Source organism: Phalaenopsis equestris, unplaced genomic scaffold (assembly GCF_001263595.1).
Source record: "Phalaenopsis equestris unplaced genomic scaffold, ASM126359v1 Scaffold234953, whole genome shotgun sequence".
NCBI lineage: Eukaryota > Viridiplantae > Streptophyta > Magnoliopsida > Asparagales > Orchidaceae > Phalaenopsis > Phalaenopsis equestris.
In genome coordinates, this window is record NW_018252848.1 from 39,113 (window position 1) to 61,023 (window position 21,911).

Consider the following 21,911-nt stretch of genomic DNA (forward strand, 5'->3'; position numbering starts at 1 on the left):
TTTTATATTGATGGCAGTTGGCATTCCAATGTTGCGGGTGGGGGGGGGATCCTTAGGGATCAAAGGAATCACGCTGGGCAATGTCTATTTTACTTTGCATCTCCTCTTTTCGCCTCCACACCATTAGAGGCTGAATTTTGGGCTTTATTGTTAGCCTTGCAGGTTGTTGCACATCTTAATCTCTCAAATATTATTTTTGAGATAGATTCACAAATTATTTTTAATGAGTTTAACAAGGCTACGGGGCCTAGATGGGATTTTCTTGCCATTATCAATCGTATTCGCGATGTTATCCAATGATATAATTTAAATATTCAGTTATCCTTTATTTATAAGGAAGGCAATTCTTCGGCTAATTGGCTTGCTAATAAGGGTAGGGGGTCGGCTGAGTTAAATTATGGGATTTCTCCCATGCCGAAGCTTAATTCTTTTATTTTAGGAGACTTGATTGAGCTCCCTTTTATTGAAATTCAGTAGTTTCTCTGGTTGTCTTCTTTTCTTCTTATGCTTTATACTTGGATTATTTTCTTTTCTGGTGTTTTTTCATGTCTGATAAGGCTTCCAAGTATATTTCTTCTCTGAGTTGGGAAGGTTTAGGCTTTCATGTTTTAAGCAAGAAAAATTATGTTGGCATCCATGTTTTTGAACGAAAAATTTATTTGAGTGTAAGTGTTTACTATTTTTGGATCTGTAATGTGTTTATGTAGGAAAATTATGCTGCCATTTCATGTTTACGCAGGAAAATTTATGGTGAGATTTGCAGGCTTTATGATAATTTCACGCCTCATATTACTGCCTGGAATTTGAGTATTTATACATGTGGAGCTATATTTGTAGGGAACCTCCATGCTCTATACTTTCTCTCAAGCTCCTCAAGTTGCACTTATCTACACCAAAAGATCGCTTTTGTTTAGGATGTTACTCCTCCGACTAGCTCATGGTAGAGGCTCACCTACCTTTTGGCGGATCGAGCTCGCTATTTTCTACCACTTTGGGTACATGTGTTTTTCGGGTATACTTCTCTTTTTGGTATACGTTATGGTGCACATGTATTTATGGGTTTACTTTTCCTTTAGTTTTCTTTTGTGTCGAGTTGTACTTTTGGGAAACTGGAACCCATAGGACCTTTTTGTATTTCTCTTTGTTTGTAGATGTGGTTCGACTTTTCCTTCCAAATTTTGTAAACCTTTTTTATTTAAACGTGTTGGGAGACATGAGTTGCTCTTTATGTAATATATATATATATATAAAACAATATTGACTAATCCATATTTTGGTCCCTAATTTCTTGGTTAGTTTGGGAGGATACCGGCTACCAATTCAAAGCTCCCACTACTCCCTCACCTTAGGGCTAACAATCTTGCATTAGTTTCCAATCAACTGGACCAAAATGGGGATTTTAATCTATCTCCTTAAATCCTTAAAATCTTCAATTCTAAAATCTTCAATTCTACATCGAACAAAGTATATTTCTCTATTTACTTGCACTCAACCCCATTGATGGCATCTTATCCCATGGAATCAAATGTGATTCTCTTGATGTTGAAGAAATTAGAGCCCTTTCAGAACATATGTTTCTCAACACATTTTAACATTTCAATTGACCAGATCAAAAGGTAAATGAAGATCAGAGTTCAAACGAAAAAAAAATTTGTCATTTAAAATCGTATAAAACAAAATCAATACTTCACAAAACCATTTATCAAAGTAGGGAGAAGGATTAAAAAGACTACTCAAAATTCATGAGAAGGATACGAAAAAACACAAATTTCATATATAAAAACAAATTTACAAAATAAAAAAATAAAAGAACACAACTTATCTCACAATCCTTCTCAAGCAAATCGATAGAAGTTCTCTTCAAGCACTTTCCCTCCTTTCAAGCACACTCAATTCTCTCTTAGAAGTGTAATCAAGAAGAAATCTCTCACCTTCCATCTCCTCATACAATCCTAGAAAAAAATCTCCAAGCCCTTCAATTTATCTCTCTCTCTATCTCACTCTAATCTCTCTCTTTAGCCCCCCTTTCATGCACCACTTCCACCACTCACGCATGCCTTAGACTTCTCTCTCTTTTAGTAGAGGTTGTCTTCATCAAAATGAATTCAAAACTCCATCCAAAATTCTATCTAAAAGTCAACGCTTTGATTTCAAAAGACTTGTCTATCTAAGAGACAAATCCCTTCATAAAAGAATCTTATAACGTGTTTAGATACAATGAATCACTTCAATGGGGCATTTAGAAAAAGTTTCCTTTTCAAAATTTGTGTAAAATTCATCCCAAACCGCATTAATGCGTGAAAATTGATCTTTAGCGCTTCAGGCGCCAACTTACTTAAGACCGCGTTGTTCTGGGTTTTGGCACTTCAAGCACCAAATATGGACATTCAGGCGCAACTCTTTATCGAATGGTTCTTCAGGGGCCATAATCTCAAAATTCATTATTTTAGCTCCAAATTTTGTCCTTTTGTTATTTTTACTCCAAATTCCTAAAATTGATATACTACAATAAAAATAAGTAAATACCCTTGTTTAAAGTGCAATATCACCAAAAATAAGCATAAAATGTATTCTTAAGATAACATATTATTTTAGTGTATCAATTCCAAAATAAACTGTTCCAAATTTGAGTCATTCCCATTTCACTCCTCTTTATCCGATCATTTCAAAAGTCCTATCCCTTGAAATTCGTGAAGAGAATATTCCCTGATCTAAATCAAGAGTTTTCTTAGGTGACTTTGGTTATCTAAGATGTAATTAGCTATAGTGGCTTGCCCTTATAGGAAGCTTTTAATAACCCAACTTAATATAAACCCTATTTAGTTTTTTTTTAATATTAAATTGGGGAACTTGTCGGTCAACATAAGAAAATGGTTTTTTGCAGATATAAACATATATCATAAATTCTTTAGTTTATTTAATTGAGCTTCACCAGTTAGTAGTGTGTGTACCCTTCAAGATAGATGCATTGCTTGTGGTGTTAGACTTGTTTATTTAAACTACTAAGGATATTAGATCAGTTTGGTCTTGTATTTTCAAAACATAAAATATTAATTTTTCAAAATTATATATACATATATTAACTTAAAGCAAGTGTTGGGATATCCATTTCGGCGACCAAAAACTCCCAATTTGGAGACCGACACTAACTTAAAAGTACAGGCTTTAAAGCGTTAAATGTGACATAATATATCAAAATATTTTTTAAGTAAAGATAAACTAAATACATAAACAGTAAATTAAAAATGATGAAAAAAAAAAGTCTAAAATTTATCATTACATACACTAGTTCAATAGGCCCACAAATTAAACACATAAATTTTCCACATTTAAAATCAACAATAAAACAAAACAAATAACAAAACATAAAAATAAATAAACCTAAATAAAATCTACTCTTCACCATCCTCCTTTTCCTCTTGTTCCTCTTCTTCTTCATCTTCTTCATGCAAATAAGGCGTGAAGCTGGGGCATGTAGGAAACTCTTCTATATGACCAACCCTCAAGAATCTAATCATCACCTCTTCATATGCACTATCATGCTGGACTCTTTTTTGCTTATATTCATCTTTGTAGGAATTTATAGCTTTGATTATGCCTTTTTTTTTGCATTGTTAGAAGATCTGATTGTTGAATCATTAACTACTCCATAATATTTTCAAGTGAAATAGAACCAGATGTAGATGGTCCTGCAACAAGTGTGGAGGGTCTAGCACTACTTCCACTCCTAGATCCAACAAATGATTCAAATTTATGTACAGTGGGTTTTCCAATAGGTTCCAGTGGTTGCAACTTTTCCTCATTTCTCCCAAATTCTGCTCCTGATTGTTCACATAAAGTAAAAATAATGATAGGATATCCCAAACCAATAGCTTTCCCACTTCTATCAATGTTCTGAGCATTATGCACAATAAGAGCACCAATATCCACTGCCTTCATTTGTTGAATGCAGAAATTTAGCAGTACTCTTTCCTTAGTTACTTCGCTTAGGTGATTTGTTGGAAGCAACATTGTAGAGATGAAGTAATGTCATGCCTTAGATTGAAAACTTAACATGGAAGTGAAGAAATTGACTTTGTTATTCATTTTTTTTGTTGCGAAAGATTGTGTAAAATTTAAATAAGTATAATCAATTAATATTTAGATTCTACGCAAGTATATGTATCATTATCAAGTAATAATGGAATTTCTATTTAAGCCCCAAATGTCAATCCTATGAGGAAGGTTTAAATTGGAAATGATAAATTTGTTAGGAAATTCACAGAAAGTCAATTGAAATCACTGTCACTAATTTCTATTGTTGAGATGTAATAAAAATTAAATTTTTAAACTATTATCAAATCAAAAATGTAAAGTTTAAAACAGTAAATACTAATCTATTAACTATGTTTATGTAACGAAGATTTTTATGTGAAAAAGCATCCTTCCCACTACAATTAAGCTATGGTAAAATGAGATGAGATAAAAGTTCATAATATGTATTGTGCCAAATAAGAGAAATTTTAATTCTCTACCCTGATAGAGTGCATTGAAAATCATTGCCTAATCTCAGTGTTTAGTCCCTAAATCTATGGCTAGGCTAGGGGGATAACGGATCCTATATCTGCTCCCACTCTAGAGCTCCCACTTTCCTTCACCTGAAGGCTAGCTCTTGCTTCAGTTTTTATACAATAAGACCAAATTGAAGATTTTAATCTGTCACCCTAAAGGTTCTCAAATTCTACACCCAAAAAATAATACTTCCCTATTTATTTTCACTTAATTTCATGAACGATGTTCTCCTCCATGGAATCAAATGTGATCCTCACTCTGTTGTAGAACTCATACTCCATTTCCCGGATCATATGTTTCACAACACATTTTAACAATTCAATTGGCTAGATCGAAAAATAAATTAAAAATGGAGTTGAAAAACCATCACAATTTATTTTATATTTTAAAATTAGTACATCTAAATTATCGCTTCATTTCACCATATCTCAGAGTATGGAGAAATTTAAAGGAAACTACTCAGACTTCATATCAGAAAAAAAAGAACAAAACACAAATTTCATATATAAAAAAAAGTTCATACAAAACTGATAAATAAACAATACTTATCTGAAAACTCTATCTCAAAGCAAATCCTTTGTAGCCTTTCCTTAGAAATGCAGGAAGAAGATATCTGACTTTTCTCCTTCTCCAACCCTCTTACAGAAAGTTTCACACTAAATCTCACCACAAAAACTCTAAACTATGAATGAAAAATAAAAAATTGACTCTAATATGGTAGTGGAATGGAATGATATGGTGCAAAAAATGAACCTAGAGGAGTGAAAAATGTAGAGGATCACTTTTTGATGAAATTCAGCCCCAAATAGGGCTCAAGGTCGGTTCTTGAAGAGGTGCCTCCAAAAACTCTTCAAAAAATCATCCAAATACATCGAATATTCTAGAAACAAGGTCTGAAACGCCTTTAGCAAAGGTCTGAAATGCCTTTAGCACCATCGGCGCTGAGTAAAAATCTCTACTTAAGTTGTTCTGCACTATCGGTGTTTACCTCGGCGCTGCCGACAAACGAGTATTTCTTCAAAAATGTAATTTTGACTCCAAAATTCATCCTTTTTGCTTTCTTTTTGCCTTAACCCCTAAAAATCAACAACCTATAAGAGAAAATCAAAATACCTTCCATTAAAGTGCAATATCATCAAAGATGAGTATTATCACCAAAAATGAGTATAAAATATGGGTCTAAAAATGCATATATTTCCAGTGTATCAAAATCCCGCAAAATTACATGGTACTTGTCCTCAAGTAACTTCTCTACTACATAAAAAATATGACTTATGGTAATGAATTTAACCTTTAGATTTCCATATTTTAGTTCTCTAAATATAATTGTTTAACTTAAGAAAACTTAAGAAAAATTCAAAAAAGAAAAATTCAAAACAACTCCAGTTAATAATAAAGGTGTAAGGGTATTCAGTAATTAAGTCTAAGGTTTCTGATCCTCTATTTCTTTCCAGAAAAATTGCAAATTTTCATATTAAAGTCATTTAAAATGTTCATATGAAAAAGAACTTCATAAAACTTTATTAATAATTAAGTTAGTATTCAAATCAAAAGTTTAGAAAATGTATCCAAGTTTTTTTGCTTAAATTGATTCAAGTGAAGCCAATTTTTATTTAAGCATCTTCTCAAGCTTCTCCACATACCTTTTCTTTTACTTTTCTTTTTCTTTTTTTTCTTTTTCTTTTCTTTTTCTGAGGATTACTATATTTGGATAGCCTGTAATGATTTTGAACTTCACTATCCTCTTTTTAAAGTTAAAAAGTTTTTACATTTTTTTCACTTAACAAATTTATATTAAATTAAAGATTTCATATTAATGATTTCATAAAGTTTAATCCTTTTCTTTTTACATGAATTTCTTCAAGATTTTTAATACTTCAAAAATACAAATTTCCTTTACTAAAAATAGAAAAACATATTCTTATTCTCTTTTACCAAATATCTTACCCCCTAGTATTAACCTTTATTATTGAACATTTTTACTTAAATTTACTATATATTTAGAAACATAAGTATAGTTATCCAAAGTTAACCTCTAATACTAATCTAATACTAAAGGCTAATACTAAAGGTCATGTTAAATTTAAAATTTTGAAAATGTAGTTAAGTGAGGACAAATAAAATTAAGTTCTTTTTTAACAAAGATAATTCTTCTCCCCCCAAACTTAAATTTATAAAACATTTTTACATGAAGAACTTTAAAAATGAAGGGTAAAATAATATATATAAAAAAAATTCAAACTTCAAACCTGTTGGAGATTTTGATTTTTGAACATAAATTTAATTCAAACCTGTTGGAGATTTTCATTTTTGAACATAAATTTTGAAATGTTGCAGGTGTTACTATGAGAATTACAAGGCTAAAAACATTAAATTGTACATAATACATATAAAATTTGCTGAGAAAGAGCTAATCACAATACATAACAAAGTGTTGAAAATCACAACATAACTAAACTAAATTCTAAAAATAAAAAAAGTGTTTCATATTACATTTTAGCATAACATAACAAACAAAGTCTCAACAACATCACAACGCAAAGATTACAATAACACAATAAAAAAACAAACAAACAGACCAAATAGATCACCATTCATTATCTTCCTTATCATCGACATCTAACTTCTGCTGCTGATATGGAGTATAAGTAGGGTGAATCGGGAACTAAACTGTATGCTCACCCCTCAGATATCTCACTAAAGCACCATCATAAGCAGCACCATATTCAAATTTCTGGTGAAGCAGATCACTAGTGTGAGCACTTCTAGCCTCCATATTTTGCATCTTATGATCCATCCTCAAAATATCACCTTGTTGAATCATAATTCGGTCCAACAACTCCTTGTTACTAGGGTCACTTAAAGTAGGCTCACTAGGGGTTGTAAAAGTGGAAGGAATATATTTGGCCTGTCTTCCAGATCTCTAATCAATATAGGACTCATAAGTCTTGATGTTGGCAGGCCCAATCAGTCTCTGAGGCTCAATCCTTTCCTCATCTGGTCTGAAATCAACTTTTGCATGCTCACAAAGTGTGTAAATTAGAGCAGGGTGCGCCAATCAATCCACCAGTGCTCCTGTAGCAATAGATCGAGTGTTCATATAAATGATAGAGCCTACATTTATGTCCATCACCTACTGAATATAGAAGTTCAGGATGACTCTATCCTTGGTTAAGCAATGGATTGCTATGATAATTCAGTGGAATCATCCTCCTAGAAATAAAATAATGTCAGGTGTTAGATACTACATTCAACATAGAAATGGGAAAGTTAACTTTAACTCCATTCTTTATTTTCTAAGCCCTTTTTTCACTCGTCAGAAAAGAAATAACTTCATCTAAAGCTTGATCTGTAGTAGAAAAAGAATGATATTGGCATCTATACACATCTTCTAACTGATAAAACTTATTAATTTTTTTTGGAGTAAAGTCCACCCTTTTTCCTCGAACAAAAATAAAATCATCTAAAGCTTCAGAAAGGTTGGCATAAACTTCTATTACAATCCTAGCTATCACATCGATAGTTAAATAACAGAAATTTTCCCACTGTCGAGCAGTAATCAAATGTTCAACTTCTCCTCCCGAATTTTTAAAACCTTGGTCCTAAATCACTTTTTTATTTTGTTGCAAACTATGTAATCAAGCATTGGCTCTAAAGCTAAAAAATCTCTGCTATATTCTATTTTTCTTTTACTTGATTTAGGTGCCATAGGAAATCCAAAAAAAATTTGAAAAATTCTCAATAAATCCAAAAATTCCAAAAATTAAAATGTAAAACATTTTAAACTTTAAATCACTAAATAAGAGTTCATCACCAAAGGATTTTCTCATTTCTCAAAAAATTTCCATATTTTCGGATCCATGCAATGTGAGATTAATCCTTAGTGAAAATAAAAAATTTATGGTTTAAAGTGTAGCTCTTACCTAGAGAAGATGAAATCTAAAGTCTTTTAGCCTCTAAATTGCCTCAAATTCGCCCAAAGTCAAGCCCTAGCCGCCCAAATCGAAAGTTGAAGATGACTTGAGCGTAAAACAATGGTGGCCACAGTAAAAACTACAAATTTTTAGGGGTTTAATTTGTTGTCGAGTAGAGGGCATCGTCGGCGCCGATGTCAGTGCCGTTGGCGCTGAAGGCCTAAAAAATCCATATTTTGATTTTTTTAATTTTCAATTTCCTATTGGCGCTGAAGGCCTAAAATGTTTAGTAATTTAGACACAAATTTTTATCTAACAATAATTTAGAAACAAAACATTTCACAAACAACAATTTTTACAAACAACAACAAACTAACTTTTATATATGAAAGTACACTTTTTACAAACACATTTTTTAATTACACCATCACGCATATTAAACAAACTAATTATAAATCAGCATTGAAATCAAGCCACAACACTAAACGCTATCACAAAACTATAAACACAATCAAAGTTTAGAATTCTAAAGAAAAAACAAACCAAATCAAATCAAATCCACACAATTACACTAAATATATATAATGTTCTAAATTAGATAGTGAATCTAAAGACTTCAATTATTACACCTCTTCTTCAGTGCTTTCTTCTCCTCTAATATCTCCCATAGATTGGTAATGACCATATAAGTTGTAGCATGATTGGTATGAGAATTGATCTGTCAAATTTTCTTCAATCTATACATGTTCTTTAAACTTCCAAACTAATCCTACTTCAAAAGTTCTAGTATGATCAAAATTTCTTTCATTCTACAATCTAGGTGATCAAAAATGTATTTAAGATCAACTACTATGTTTATAATAATCCGAAGTTTCCTTTCAATTTTCTTCAATTTCTTTTCCAAAGCAAACAAACTTCCAACTGTTGGTGGTATTAATAGAGTTGAAGCATGTGAAGATTGATCTATGATGGCTTCTAATACTTCATTTCCATTTCCAAAATAATTCTCATCAATAGGGATCATGGGATCCTAAGGTAATAAAGTCTTTTCCCAACTTTCATATGGCACTTGGGCTTGACTGCAAATCAAAAAGATGGCAGATATATGCCCAAGTCCATAAATTGGTCCATTAGTAAGGATACCCATATCGATTTAAAGATTTAAATATAATAGACCCTATATCAATGGGTTTTTCCATTTGAATGCCGTAATTTAAAATAACACATTCATTGGTGACTCTACTAATTTTCATAGTAGGGAGTAACTTTGCAGCAATAAAGAAATGCCATTAGTTTGAGATTGGCTTAAGTAATGAAGTGAAGAAACTAACATATCCTTTATCTCGTACCTCCCACATCTCACTTTGACCTGTCAGAAGATTATACACATCTTGCATCAAATCTCGTGTAGAAATGAAATTTGTATAATGAAAGGTTAGAACGTTGTCTATCATATACAATTCATTAATCCTTGCAGGACTAAATGGTACAGCCTTACCTCATACAAAGACAACACCTTGAGTATTTTCATGTAAGTTTGCATAAAAATTCTTCACCACAGGTACGACAACCGCAGATGTAGTGTAACACATAACTTCCCAACGCCTTTGTAAAATGATCTTATCAATCGGACAAGTTGGATTGATCACTCCATGATCAACAAATCCTCTTTCCTTGATCAATCTCCTCTTTGTAATAACTTTATCGTATAATCGATGCACGTCAAAACTAATATACTTTATTTTGTTGAAAAATCCATACCTCAAAATATTTCTAGAATTGGAAGCCATGAAATCCTAAAATAGAAAGTCTCTAGGAGTCCAAGAATGTTTTTAGGCCTTTTTAAACTCTTCTCGACAGTTATTATGAAGTGAAATCACGCTAAAATCTACCAAAAGTCATCCAAAATAGTCCAACCAATCTCAGCGCCGTCGGTGCTCCCAATTGGCGATGCCGGCAGTGATGTCCATTATCTAGGGAGCCGTCGGCGCCCACTTTGGTGTCGTCGGCGCCAATGACCAAAATTGTGACTTTCATTTTTTTTGTTCAATTCGATTCTAAACTTTTCTCCAATACCAATATTTGAATTAATTTAAAATAAATGAAATTGTGTACGATTATTAAATACTAATATATAAGACACTTTATGAAACAAAATAGTAATACATACAAATATAAGTATGGGTTGCCTCTCACAAAGCGCTTGGTTTAACGTCGTCAACCTGATATACCATTTCTTTAGTTGGGTTGACTTAACATTAAAACTTCTTTAAAATGAGATATGTGCCCTTCATAATAATGTTTCAAACGATTCCAATTAACTTTAAATATCTTTCCAGTGTTAGGATCTTTAATAACAACAGTACCATAATGTTAGAATTTAATCACTTTAAATGGTCCTAACCATTTGGATTTTAGTTTTCCTAGAAATAATCTCAATCTCGTATTATGTAGTAGAACTTCTTATCTAGGTTTGAATTTCTTCTTAATAATCTTTCGATCATGTCATATTTTTATTTTCTCTTTATAGATTTTTGCAATATCATATGCTTTGTTTCTAATCTCCTCAAGTTCATTGAGTTGCAATAACCTTTTCTCATCAGCGTCCTTTAAATTAAAACTAAATTCATTAATAGCCCAAAATGCTTTATGTTCCAATTCTACTGGTAAATAACATGTTTTTTCAAAAATCAATCTCTGTGGGGACGTTCTTATAAGAGTTTTATAAGCAGTTCTGTATGCCCATATTGCAGTATCTAGTCTAGCAGACCATTCAAATTTATAAGTATTTACAACTTTTCCTAAAATGTGTTTAGTTTCATGATTTAATATTTCTGTTAGACCGCTAGTCTGAGGATGATAGGCAGTAGAGAATTTATGCATTATATCATATTTCTTGATCAATTTTTTGATTTTATTATTCCTGAAATGAGTTCCTCCATCAGTAATGATTACTCTTGGCGTTCCATATCTTGTAAAAATATTTTTAATTAAAAATTTAGAAACACTCCGAGCATCACATCTAGGCACAACAATAGCTTCAATCCACTTAGACAAATAATCAACAGCAAGTAAAACATATAAATTTTCAAATGAATGCATAAATGGTCCCATAAAGTCTAATCCCTACACATAAAAAATTTCTACTTCTAATGCGTAATTTAGCAGAATTTTGTTTCTTCTAGAAATATTTCCTACTCGTTGACATCTATCGCATATTTTAATATATTCATTAACATCTCTAAAAATAGTAGGCCAATAAAATCCAGCTTGCAAAATTTTATATGCAGTTCTATTTGTTCCAAAATGTCCTCCAAATTCAGAATCATGACATCTTCCAATTATCTATTGAGTTTCTTCATAAGGCAAACATCTTCTAATAATTAGATTTTTACTTTATTTATATAAATATGGGTCATCCCAAAAATAGTCTTTTGAATCTTAGATAAATTTCTTTAATTGTGGATTCTTGATATCATGTGGTAGAATATCACTTGCAATATAGTTTACTTTGTCAGCATACTATGGTACATCCTTTTCATCAATACTATATAAATGTTCATCAGGGAAATTTTCTAAAATTTCATTTGTAAAATTAGTTTATATTTTTATTCCTATTCTAGACAAATGATCAACTATTTTATTATCGTTTCCATTTCTATCAACCACGATAAAATCAAACACTTTTTATTAAAGTATCCCTCAATTAATCTTTTTTTAGCATCCTTCTTTTGCATTAAGTATTTAATAGCAGAATAATTTGTATGCACTACAAATTTATTTCCAATTAAATAAGGTCTAAATTTATCAAAGGCATAAACAATAGCTAACAACTCTCATTCAGTAATAGAATAATTAATTTATGCATTATTTTGAGTTTTACTAGCATAATATATAACTTTAAAAACTTTGTCGTGCCTTTGTCCTAATACAACCCTAATAGCATAATCACTAACATCGCACATTATTTCACATCGCACATAACATCGCACATTATTTCAAATGATTTCTCCCAGTTAGGTGGTAATATTATAGGTGTCGTAATTAATTTTTTCTTTAATAATTGAAATGTTGTTATGCATTCCTCATTAAAATCAAATTTTGTATCATTTTCTAAAAGTTGGCATAGTGGTTTAGTTATTTTTGAAAAAAATTTTATGTAGCGCCAGTAAAAACTAGCATGTCCTAGAAAAATTCTCCACCCTTTATCACTATTAGAAGGGTAATTTTCCCATAACTTAGATTTTTGTAGGATCACTTCCATACCTTTTTCAAAAATTTTATGCCGAAGAACAATATCTCCTGCAACCATAAATTAACATTTTTTCCCAATTTAAAACTAGGTTATTTTTTTCACATACTTCCTGAACTTTTTTTAAATTATTACTACATAAGTCAAACGAAGTCCCAAATACAGAAAAATCATCCATAAACACTTCCATTCCATGCTCTATAAAATTGCTAAAAATTGACATCATGCATCTTTGAAATGATGCAGGTGCATGCAGGTGCATTGCATAGTCATTGCATAGTCCAAAAGGCATTCTACAAAAAATAAATGTTCCGTATGGGCTTGTAAACATTGTTTTCCCTTGATCCTCGAGAGCAATTGAAATTTCATCATATCTATTACATCCATCTAAAAAGTAATAATATTTGTTCCTAGCCAATCTATCTAACATTTGGCCTAGAGAGGGTAAAGGAAAGTGTTCTTTTCTGGTGGCCATATTTAGTTTTCTATAGTCAATGCAAATTCACCAACCAGTTATTTGTCTTAATTGTATTAACTCATTTTTCTCATTTTCTTCAACAGTCACACCTCCATTCTTTGGAACACAGTGAATTGGTTTTACCCAAGCACTATCTAAAATATGATATACAATTCCAGCATCTAACCACTTTAAAATCTCTTTTTTAACAACTTCTTTCATTATTAGGTTTAATCTTCTCTGAGCATCCGCTTAAAGTTCATTCTGTTCATCTAATAAAATTCTGTGCATACAAATTGAAGGACTAATTCCCTTAATATCTACTAAAGTCCATCCACAAGCCTTTTTATACTTTTTCAACATATTCATCAACTTTTGTTCCTGAATTTTAGTTAACTCAGAAGATATAATAATAGGCAATGTAGATGACCCTCCTAAAATTATATATTTTAAATGGGCAGGTAATATCTTCAATTCAAGTTTAGGTGGTTTAATACTTGAAGGAGTAAGGTTTTTACTATCATTTTCCAGCAAGTCTAATGCTTCAAATTTGCCCTCAATATAATCCAAATCTTCTCCTTTTACTTCATCTTCAGTATAAAAAATTTCTCCTTGCTTTAATTTATCTTTGAACTCATTCTTAAACTGCTCAGTCCTTAGATAATCAGCTACTTCCAATCTAAAACATTCATTATCTTTTTCTATTGCAGGATTTTTCATAGCTTTTGCTATATTAAATTTCACTTCTTGATCATTAACCCTCATTATTAATTCTTCTTTTTGCACATCTATTACAACTTTTCCTGTTGCGAGAAATGGTCTCCCTAAAATAATAGGAATCTCTTTATCTTCCTCCTTATTCAATACTATAAAGTCTACAGGGAAAATAAATTTATCCCCTTTTACTAGCACATCTTCTATAACTCCTTTTGGATAAGTTATTGATCGGTCAACTAACTGAAGAGTTACAATAGTAGGGGAAATATCTCCCAAAGCTAAACGTTTAAAAATTGATGAAGGCATAAGATTAATACTCTCTCCTAAATCACATAAAGCTTTTCCATAAAACTTTTCTTTAATTGCACAAAGTATAGTAAAACTACTAGGATCATTTAATTTTTCAGTAAGCTTTTTCTAAATAATAGCACTACACTCTTCGCTGAGTGCAACGGTCTCATGATCTGTAAACTTCCTTTTCTTGTTTAATACATTCTTCATAAAATTTCACATAACTTGGAATTTGTTCCAAATCTTTAACAAAAGGAATATTTATAGTTAACTTCTTAAGGATTTCAAAAAATTTTGTAATTTTTTTATCTTTATTCTTCTGCTTCAGTCTTTCAGGAAACGGAGGTAATGGTTTTTCTGCAGAGACCTGTGTTTGTTCATTTTCCCATTGATCATTTTCCATTTCTTCCTTCTCTTCATCAACTTCAATTTCTCTTTAGATCCTTGTTTCAACTTCTTTTCCACTTCATAATTGAATAACTTTAATTTGCTCTTTATTTTGATCTTTTAGATTAACTTCCACAGTACTTGGAAGAATTTCAGAAGGTCTATTACTAAGTGTAGTAGCAATATGTCCTAATTGATTTTCAATATTTCTAATAGCAGCCCCTTGATTTTGTATTTGATTTACCATATTCAACATTACCTCTTCCATGGTCAACTTCTTTTCCTTAACTTGTGGGTTAGGGTTGGAGTTAAATCCTGGAGGATAATAAAGTCAAAAATAAGGATTTTCTTGATTGTTCAGATTTTTGAATGGATTCACCAAATTATTATAATTATTCCAACTAAAATTAGGGTGATTTTTCCATCCAGGGTAAAAATAGTTAGAATAGGGATTGTTATTTCGATAGTTAGAATAGGGATTGTTATTAAAGTTAGAATAGGTATTGTTATTTTAATTATTTTGAGCATTTAAATTTTCATAAGATGATTGAGTATCAATAATTTGTCCTAGTGAATTCTCCTCTAATACTGGGGGTATTTCAGAATAATTCACTCCCATTTGATCAATCTTTTTATAAATAGCAGCAATTTGAGATTCCAAAATAGACATTACATCAAAATCATGAATACTAGCTACTCTCTTAGGATTTACCCTTTCAGAGGGCCATTGAAAAATATTAGTAGCCATTTCTTCAATTAAAGAATATCCTTCATCAAAAGGTTTTGACATTAATGAACCACCCACATCAGCATCTATAATAAATCTAAGTGATCCTACTAATCCATTGTAAAATGTTTAAATTATTAACCAATTTGGTAAAGCATGGTGTGGATAATTTCTAAGAAGATCTTTAAATCTTTCTCAGGCTTCATATATCGATTCCCCTTCAAACTGACAAAAAAGATGTAATATCATTTCTAAGCTTAGCAGTTTTCGAGGGTGGAAAATATTTAGCCAAGAATTCTTGTGATAGCTCTCCCCAAGTTCTGATAGATCCAGGTGCTAACAAATTTAACAAAGTGCTGGCTTTTTCCCTTAATGAAAAAGGAAAAAGTCTAATCCTAACAGCATCATTAGACACTCCATCATATTTAAATTTAGCACAAATTTCAAGAAAACTAGCAAGATGTAAGTTAGGATCTTCGGTAGGTGATCTTCCAAATTGATTATTTTGTACCATCTGAATAATAGCAGATTTAAGCTCAAATGAATTGGCAACAACATCAGGATTTTGAATAGTCAAGTGAAGTTCATCTGCTATCGGATTTGCATAATCTCCTAAAGGTCTTTGTCAATTTTCATTTATTGGATTATCTAAGTTATTCACCATTTCTTGTAAAATTTTAATCTCTCTTTGTTGTTTTCAAATGTCTCTAATAGTACTTTCTAATTCTGAATTGTAAGGTGCTAACCATTCAGATCCAATATGCGAATAAACACTCTAATAAAAATATCATTTTTTTTTATTTTTGATTTTGTTATTTTTTTTATTGTATATATATTATCTCAAAATTTCCTAATTTCTCAAAACTATTTAATTAATTGTTACTTTCCCCGGCAACGACGCCAAAAACTTGATCTAATTTTTTTGTTGTGATAGATTGTGTAAACTTTAATTAAATATAGTCAATTAATATTCGGATTCTACGCAAGTATCCTATGTAAGTATATGTATAATTATCAAGTAATAATGGACTTTCTATTTAAGCCCCAAATATTATTCCTACGGAGTAGGTTTAAATTGGAAATGATAAATTTGCTAAGAAATTCATAGAAAGTCAATTGAAATCATTGTCACTAATTTCAATTGTTGATATGTAATCAAAATTAAATTTCTAAACTATTACCAAATCAAAAATGCAAAGTTTAAAACAATAAATACTAATCTATTAACTATGTTTATGTAACGAAGATTTTTATTTGAAAAAACATCCTTCTCACTACAATGAAGCTATGGTAAAATGAGATGAAATAAATGTTCATAGTATGTATTGTGCCAAATAGGAGCAATTTTAATTCTCTACCCTAATACAGTGCATAGAAAATCATTGGCTAATCTCAGTGTTTAGTCCCTAAATCTGTGGCTAGGCTAGGAGGATACCGGCTCCTACTTCAGAGCCCCCACTTCCCTTCACCTGAAGGCTAGCTTTCACTTCAATTTTTAAACAATAAGACCTAATTGAAGATTTTTGTCTATCACCCTAAAGGTTCTCCAATTCTACACCCAACAAAGAACATTTGCATTTTTATTTGCACTTAATTCCATGAACGATGTTCTCCACCATGGAATCAAATGTAATCCTCAATCCTCACTCTGTTGTAGCACTCTGTTGTAGAACTCACTCCATTTCCTAGATCACATGTTTCACAACACATTTTTAAAATTCAATTGGCCAGATTAAAAATTAAATTAAGTGCAGAGTTAAAAAATCATCACAATTTATTTTATATTTTAATATTGACACATTCATATTATCTCTTCCTGTCACTCTCAGAGTAGGGAGAATGATAGAGGGAACTACTCAGACTTCATGAGAAAGAAATATCAAAACATAAATTTCATATATAATAGAAAGTACATACAACACTGATAAACAAACATTACTTATCTGAAATCTCTTTCTCAAAGCAAATCCTTTGTAGCCTTTCCTTAGAAATACAGGAAGAAGATATCTCTCACTTTTCTCCTTCTCCAACATTCTGACAAAAAGCTTCACACTAAATCTCACCACAAAAACTCTAAACTATGAAAACAAGTAAAAAATTGACTCTAATATGGTAGTGGAATGGAATGATGTGGTGCAAAAAATGAATGTAAAGGAGTGAAAAATGTAGAGGAACACTTTTTCAGATGAAATTTGGCCCCAAATAGAGCCCAAGGTCAGTTCTCCAAGAGGTGCCTCCAAAAACTATTCAAAAAATCATCCAAATACATTGAACCTTCAAGAAATCGGGTCTGCACCGCCCAAAACAAGAGGTGCCTCCAAAAACTATTCAAAAAATCATCCAAATACATTGAACCTTCAAGAAATCGGGTCTGCACCGCCTTTGACACCGTCAGTGCTGAGTAAAAATCTCCAGCCTTAAATTCTTTTGCGTCGTCGGCGCTGACCTCGGCGCTGAGCATTTCTTCCAAAACGTAATTTTGACTCCAAATTTCATCCTCTTTGCTTTCTTTTTGCTTTAAGCCCTAAAAATTAACAGCCTGCAAGAAAACATCAAAATACCTTCCATTAAAGTGCAATATCACCAAAAATTAGTATAAAATATGGGTCAAAAAATGCATAAACTTTTGGTGCATCACTTTGTGATTATTTTTAATTTTCCATTCTCCTCTTCCATCAGTCAAAAAGGTAATTACTTCATCAAGTGATGAATCAGTCATAAAAAATGCAACATACTTACAGTTAATAGCATTTCTAAGTCCATAAATTCATTAATTCTTCTTCGAGTAAATTCAACTTGCTTACCTCAGAGAAAAATATGATCCTCCTTTGTCACTCGAATATTGACATAAAATTCTTGAATCACCAAAACAATGGCTACTGCAGTGAAGTAGCAGAAAGTTTCCCACTTCCGAGCAATAATTAGCCTTTTGATCTCTCCTCCCGGCTTCAAAAATGCTCACTCCTGAAACAATATCCTTGAGCCCATTTCGATATTATAATTATGTTGGGTGTTATACATCACAAATCTACTTGCATTGCAAATCTCCTGTAGGCTTTCTCCTCTTTACTCTTGGAGCCATAATAATTTTTATATAAATCGAAATAAATTCACAATATCTTAAATTAAACTCCAAAAGTAGGAATATTTCATAAGAAGCTTTTTAGCATGGGTTTTCTTTAAACTTCTTCAAAAAACTCTCAAATTTTTGGATTTTGAAAATGTAGGCTAAATCCCCAATGAAAATAAAAAATTTCTAGGTTAAAGTAAAGCTCTTAACAAGAGAAGATGAAATCCAAGACATTTCGGCTTTGAAATCTCCTCAAATTCACCAAATGTGAAGCCCTAGGCTGAGTTTCTGCCTTGGTTTAGAGGTAGAAGACGAAACAAAAAGTAAAAATGGCTTTTTACATGTATATTTTGCGGTTTTATATGATTTTAAGTGTTTTCGAGAAACTGTCGTCAAAGGCGCCAACGCCAAAAATTTTCTGATTTCAATTTTATTCAAAAGTATGTTGAGTACCACACCACATCAATCTCTAATTTACTTAAATAAATACATAAACTCGTAATTACACAATTTCACAAACAACACAAAACTCACATTTATATATAAAATTTGAATAATTATGAACTAATGTTTTTCAAGCCAACACACTTAATTTAGTGTTGAAATCAAGCAAACAAACTAACGTTGAAGTCTAAATATCAAACATTAACAAACAATACACATAAGGTTCCACAATAAAAGTAAATCAAATCCAGTACAAACACATAATAGTAAATATAACTATGAATTCTATACTAAAAGAGTTCAAACATCTTCTTCACTATCATCTCTTGAATCACTCCCATGGATTGGTAGTGCACGTACAAGTTGTAAAAAGATTGGTGAGGAAATTTGTTCGTCAAATCTTCTTCAATCCAAGCATTTTTTATGAACGTTCACTCCAAACCTTCTTAAAAATGCCCCGTGTGTTCGAAGTGTTCCTTTATCCTCCAATCCAGGTGGTAAAACATTTCAGAAATATTTCTAATTGAATGCATAAGATTCTGTACCTACTTTTCCAACTTCTTAATCCTCTTCTAAAGTGCATTTAAACTAAAGTAAGGTTGAATAGGCGATGAATTTTGAAATTTTTGATCCATCAACATATTCATATCATTCTCCTTCCCAATTCCTTCGCAGTTGCAATAAACTTCTAGGTCCATAGGCATCCAAGGGAGAAGCATTTTTTCCCAACTTTGATAAGGCACTTGCCACAGGCTACACAATAAGAATATGGTAGATGGATATCCCAGTCCAGAAGTCATTCCATTGATTATTAAATCCAAGACATACTTTACTATTCAAGCGCCAACATCAATAGGTTTTCTAGTTTGACTAGGATAATTCAAAATCACACTTTCTTTTCACTTTACTGATTTTCATAGTAGGAAGTAATTTTGATTCAATAAAGAAATGTCATGCCTTTAGTGAAGGATTCAGTAATGTTGAAGAAAAACTTACATATCTGTTATCTCTGGTTCCCAATTTGTATCTTCATCTGTAATGTATCTATATAGTTGATCCATTCTATCTCTCGTAGGGATAAAATTTGCATAGTGACAAATAAGAACTCTTTCAATCATAAACATGTTGTTTATTCTCGAATGACTAAATTGTAACCACCTACCTCGAATATAGACAACTCCTTGGCTAATTTCATAAAGATTAGCGTAAGACTCCATCACCAAAGGAACTACTATACAGACAGTGGTATAACAAAGTACTTCACAACGTCTCTGTGTAATAATCTCCTCCACTCTAGTATTCAATGTGTTGAATCCTCAATTGGAAAAGCTTTGCTCCTTGATTAGTTTGTTCTCCATAAGAATGCAATCGTATAACTTTTGCACATCGAAACTGACGAACTTTCTTCTGTTGAAAATTCCATATCTAGCAGTTTCTTTAGAGTGGGAAGCCATAGGATTCCAAAAATGGTGGCTTTCCCTTCATTTTATCTCTCTTAAATATGTTTAGGATTTAATTTTAGGGAGTTACTAAGAAGAAATCACACCAAAAACCATCAAAAACCACCTTTTAGATCATTTTAAGTCGTTTCTGTCACTGCGACTCTTCTGACGTCAGTTTAGATTTCTACACTGTTTAGATTTAAATCATAATGACTCTCAAATTTTTCACATAAGTTAGTAAATAAAGATGTTTCAATATATTTTGTTAATATATAAGTTTCTCAAATACACGAAATTCATAAAGAATTTATTCCACACACATTTACTCCAACTGACTCTATGTTGAGGAAAATGGCAGTTAGAATTGGCTGCAGATAAAGACTGGGACACCTTCTTTTTCACAATCAGGATATCTTTACTTTCTCTATCAATGCCACTTTTCATTGCTTTCTGTAAAGTTTTGTTCTTTTCAATGCTGCTTTTCATAACCATCTGTAAAGTTTTGTTATCCAGTATATTCTGTAAAGCTTGCTGATGAACCACACCATTGAACCATAATTCAGCCACCTGAGCTGCAAGATTAAATTGAGGGATGGATGAAATGTTGATTAAACCTTCACCAGTCCAATTATCCAGCAAAATATTAAGCTTGCCCTCTCCAATTTTCCAAATGAATAGATTTTTAGCCTGAGATCTTACTTTTAGCACATTGGTCCAGGCCCTGGAATCCCCAAGTCTTTTATTAACAAGGGAGGGGTGCATCTCTCTACAGTAGTTGCCCTTCAAAAATTTAGCCCAAAGAGAACTTTGAGCTCTAAACATCAACCAAAGCTTACAAAAATTGATTTGAGAGATCTGTATAAGACTTTTGAAACCCAGCCCACCAGCACTTGTGCTTCTACACAGCTTTTGCCAACTGGTCCAATGCATTTGCTTCCTCTGACCTGCCCAAAGAAATCTATTAAACAATCTTTCCAATGTTAACTGTGTTGACTTTTTCATTATAGAAACCTGGGAGATATAAAATGGAAGAGCTGTCAAGACACTTTTTAGAAGAGTAACTCTACCCCCATTGGAAAGGAATGAATTTGCCCAGTAGTTTAGTTTATCCTGAATTTTGGTGATACAGTCATCAAATTGAACTTGTCTTGTTTTCCCCTTCACAAGCAGAGTACCTAAGTATTTTAAAGGCAGAGAGCTGGCCTTGAAGCGACTAATGTCAGTAGTCCAATTCTTAATTTCAGGTTTAACTTGTTTTCCAAACACCAAAAAAAATTTCTTAGTATGGAATTGCATACCAGAACATTTCTGAAACTTCTCCAGGCATTGAAGAACCAATTTAACAGCTGGTTTGGTTGTTTTGGCAAAGATAATAACATCATCAACAAATGCTAAATGATTCACAACAATGTTGGATCTATGACTGTAGAGTGTATGAGGGGATGAAACCATGAGCTGATTCAACATTTTAGAGAAGTAATCAAAAGCAATGATGAAGATAGTTACAGGCAGTGGGTCACCTTGCTTGATTCCTCTAGATGAGGTGAAGAAACCATGAGATTTACCATTTATAAACACTGATTGAGAGTTGTTTCTTAGCCATCTATGTATCAACAAGATAAATTGTTCATTAAATCCCTTAGCATACAACACTTCCTC

At 31.8% G+C, this 21,911-nt stretch overlaps 1 protein-coding gene across 1 annotated transcript in view; it reads right to left on the reverse strand.

Moving 5' to 3' along the window:
• Nucleotides 1–3,642: 3,642 nt before the first annotated feature.
• The window catches only part of LOC110039051, an 18,998-nt gene continuing 729 nt past the window's right edge, over nt 3,643–21,911 (reverse strand). The window contains exons 2-3 of the mRNA XM_020743998.1: nt 20,589–21,855; nt 3,643–3,933 (exon numbers count right to left, since the gene is read on the reverse strand). Of these exons, the coding sequence (XP_020599657.1) occupies nt 3,643–3,933; nt 20,589–21,855 (1,558 nt within the window). The remainder of the gene's footprint in view (nt 3,934–20,588; nt 21,856–21,911) is intronic.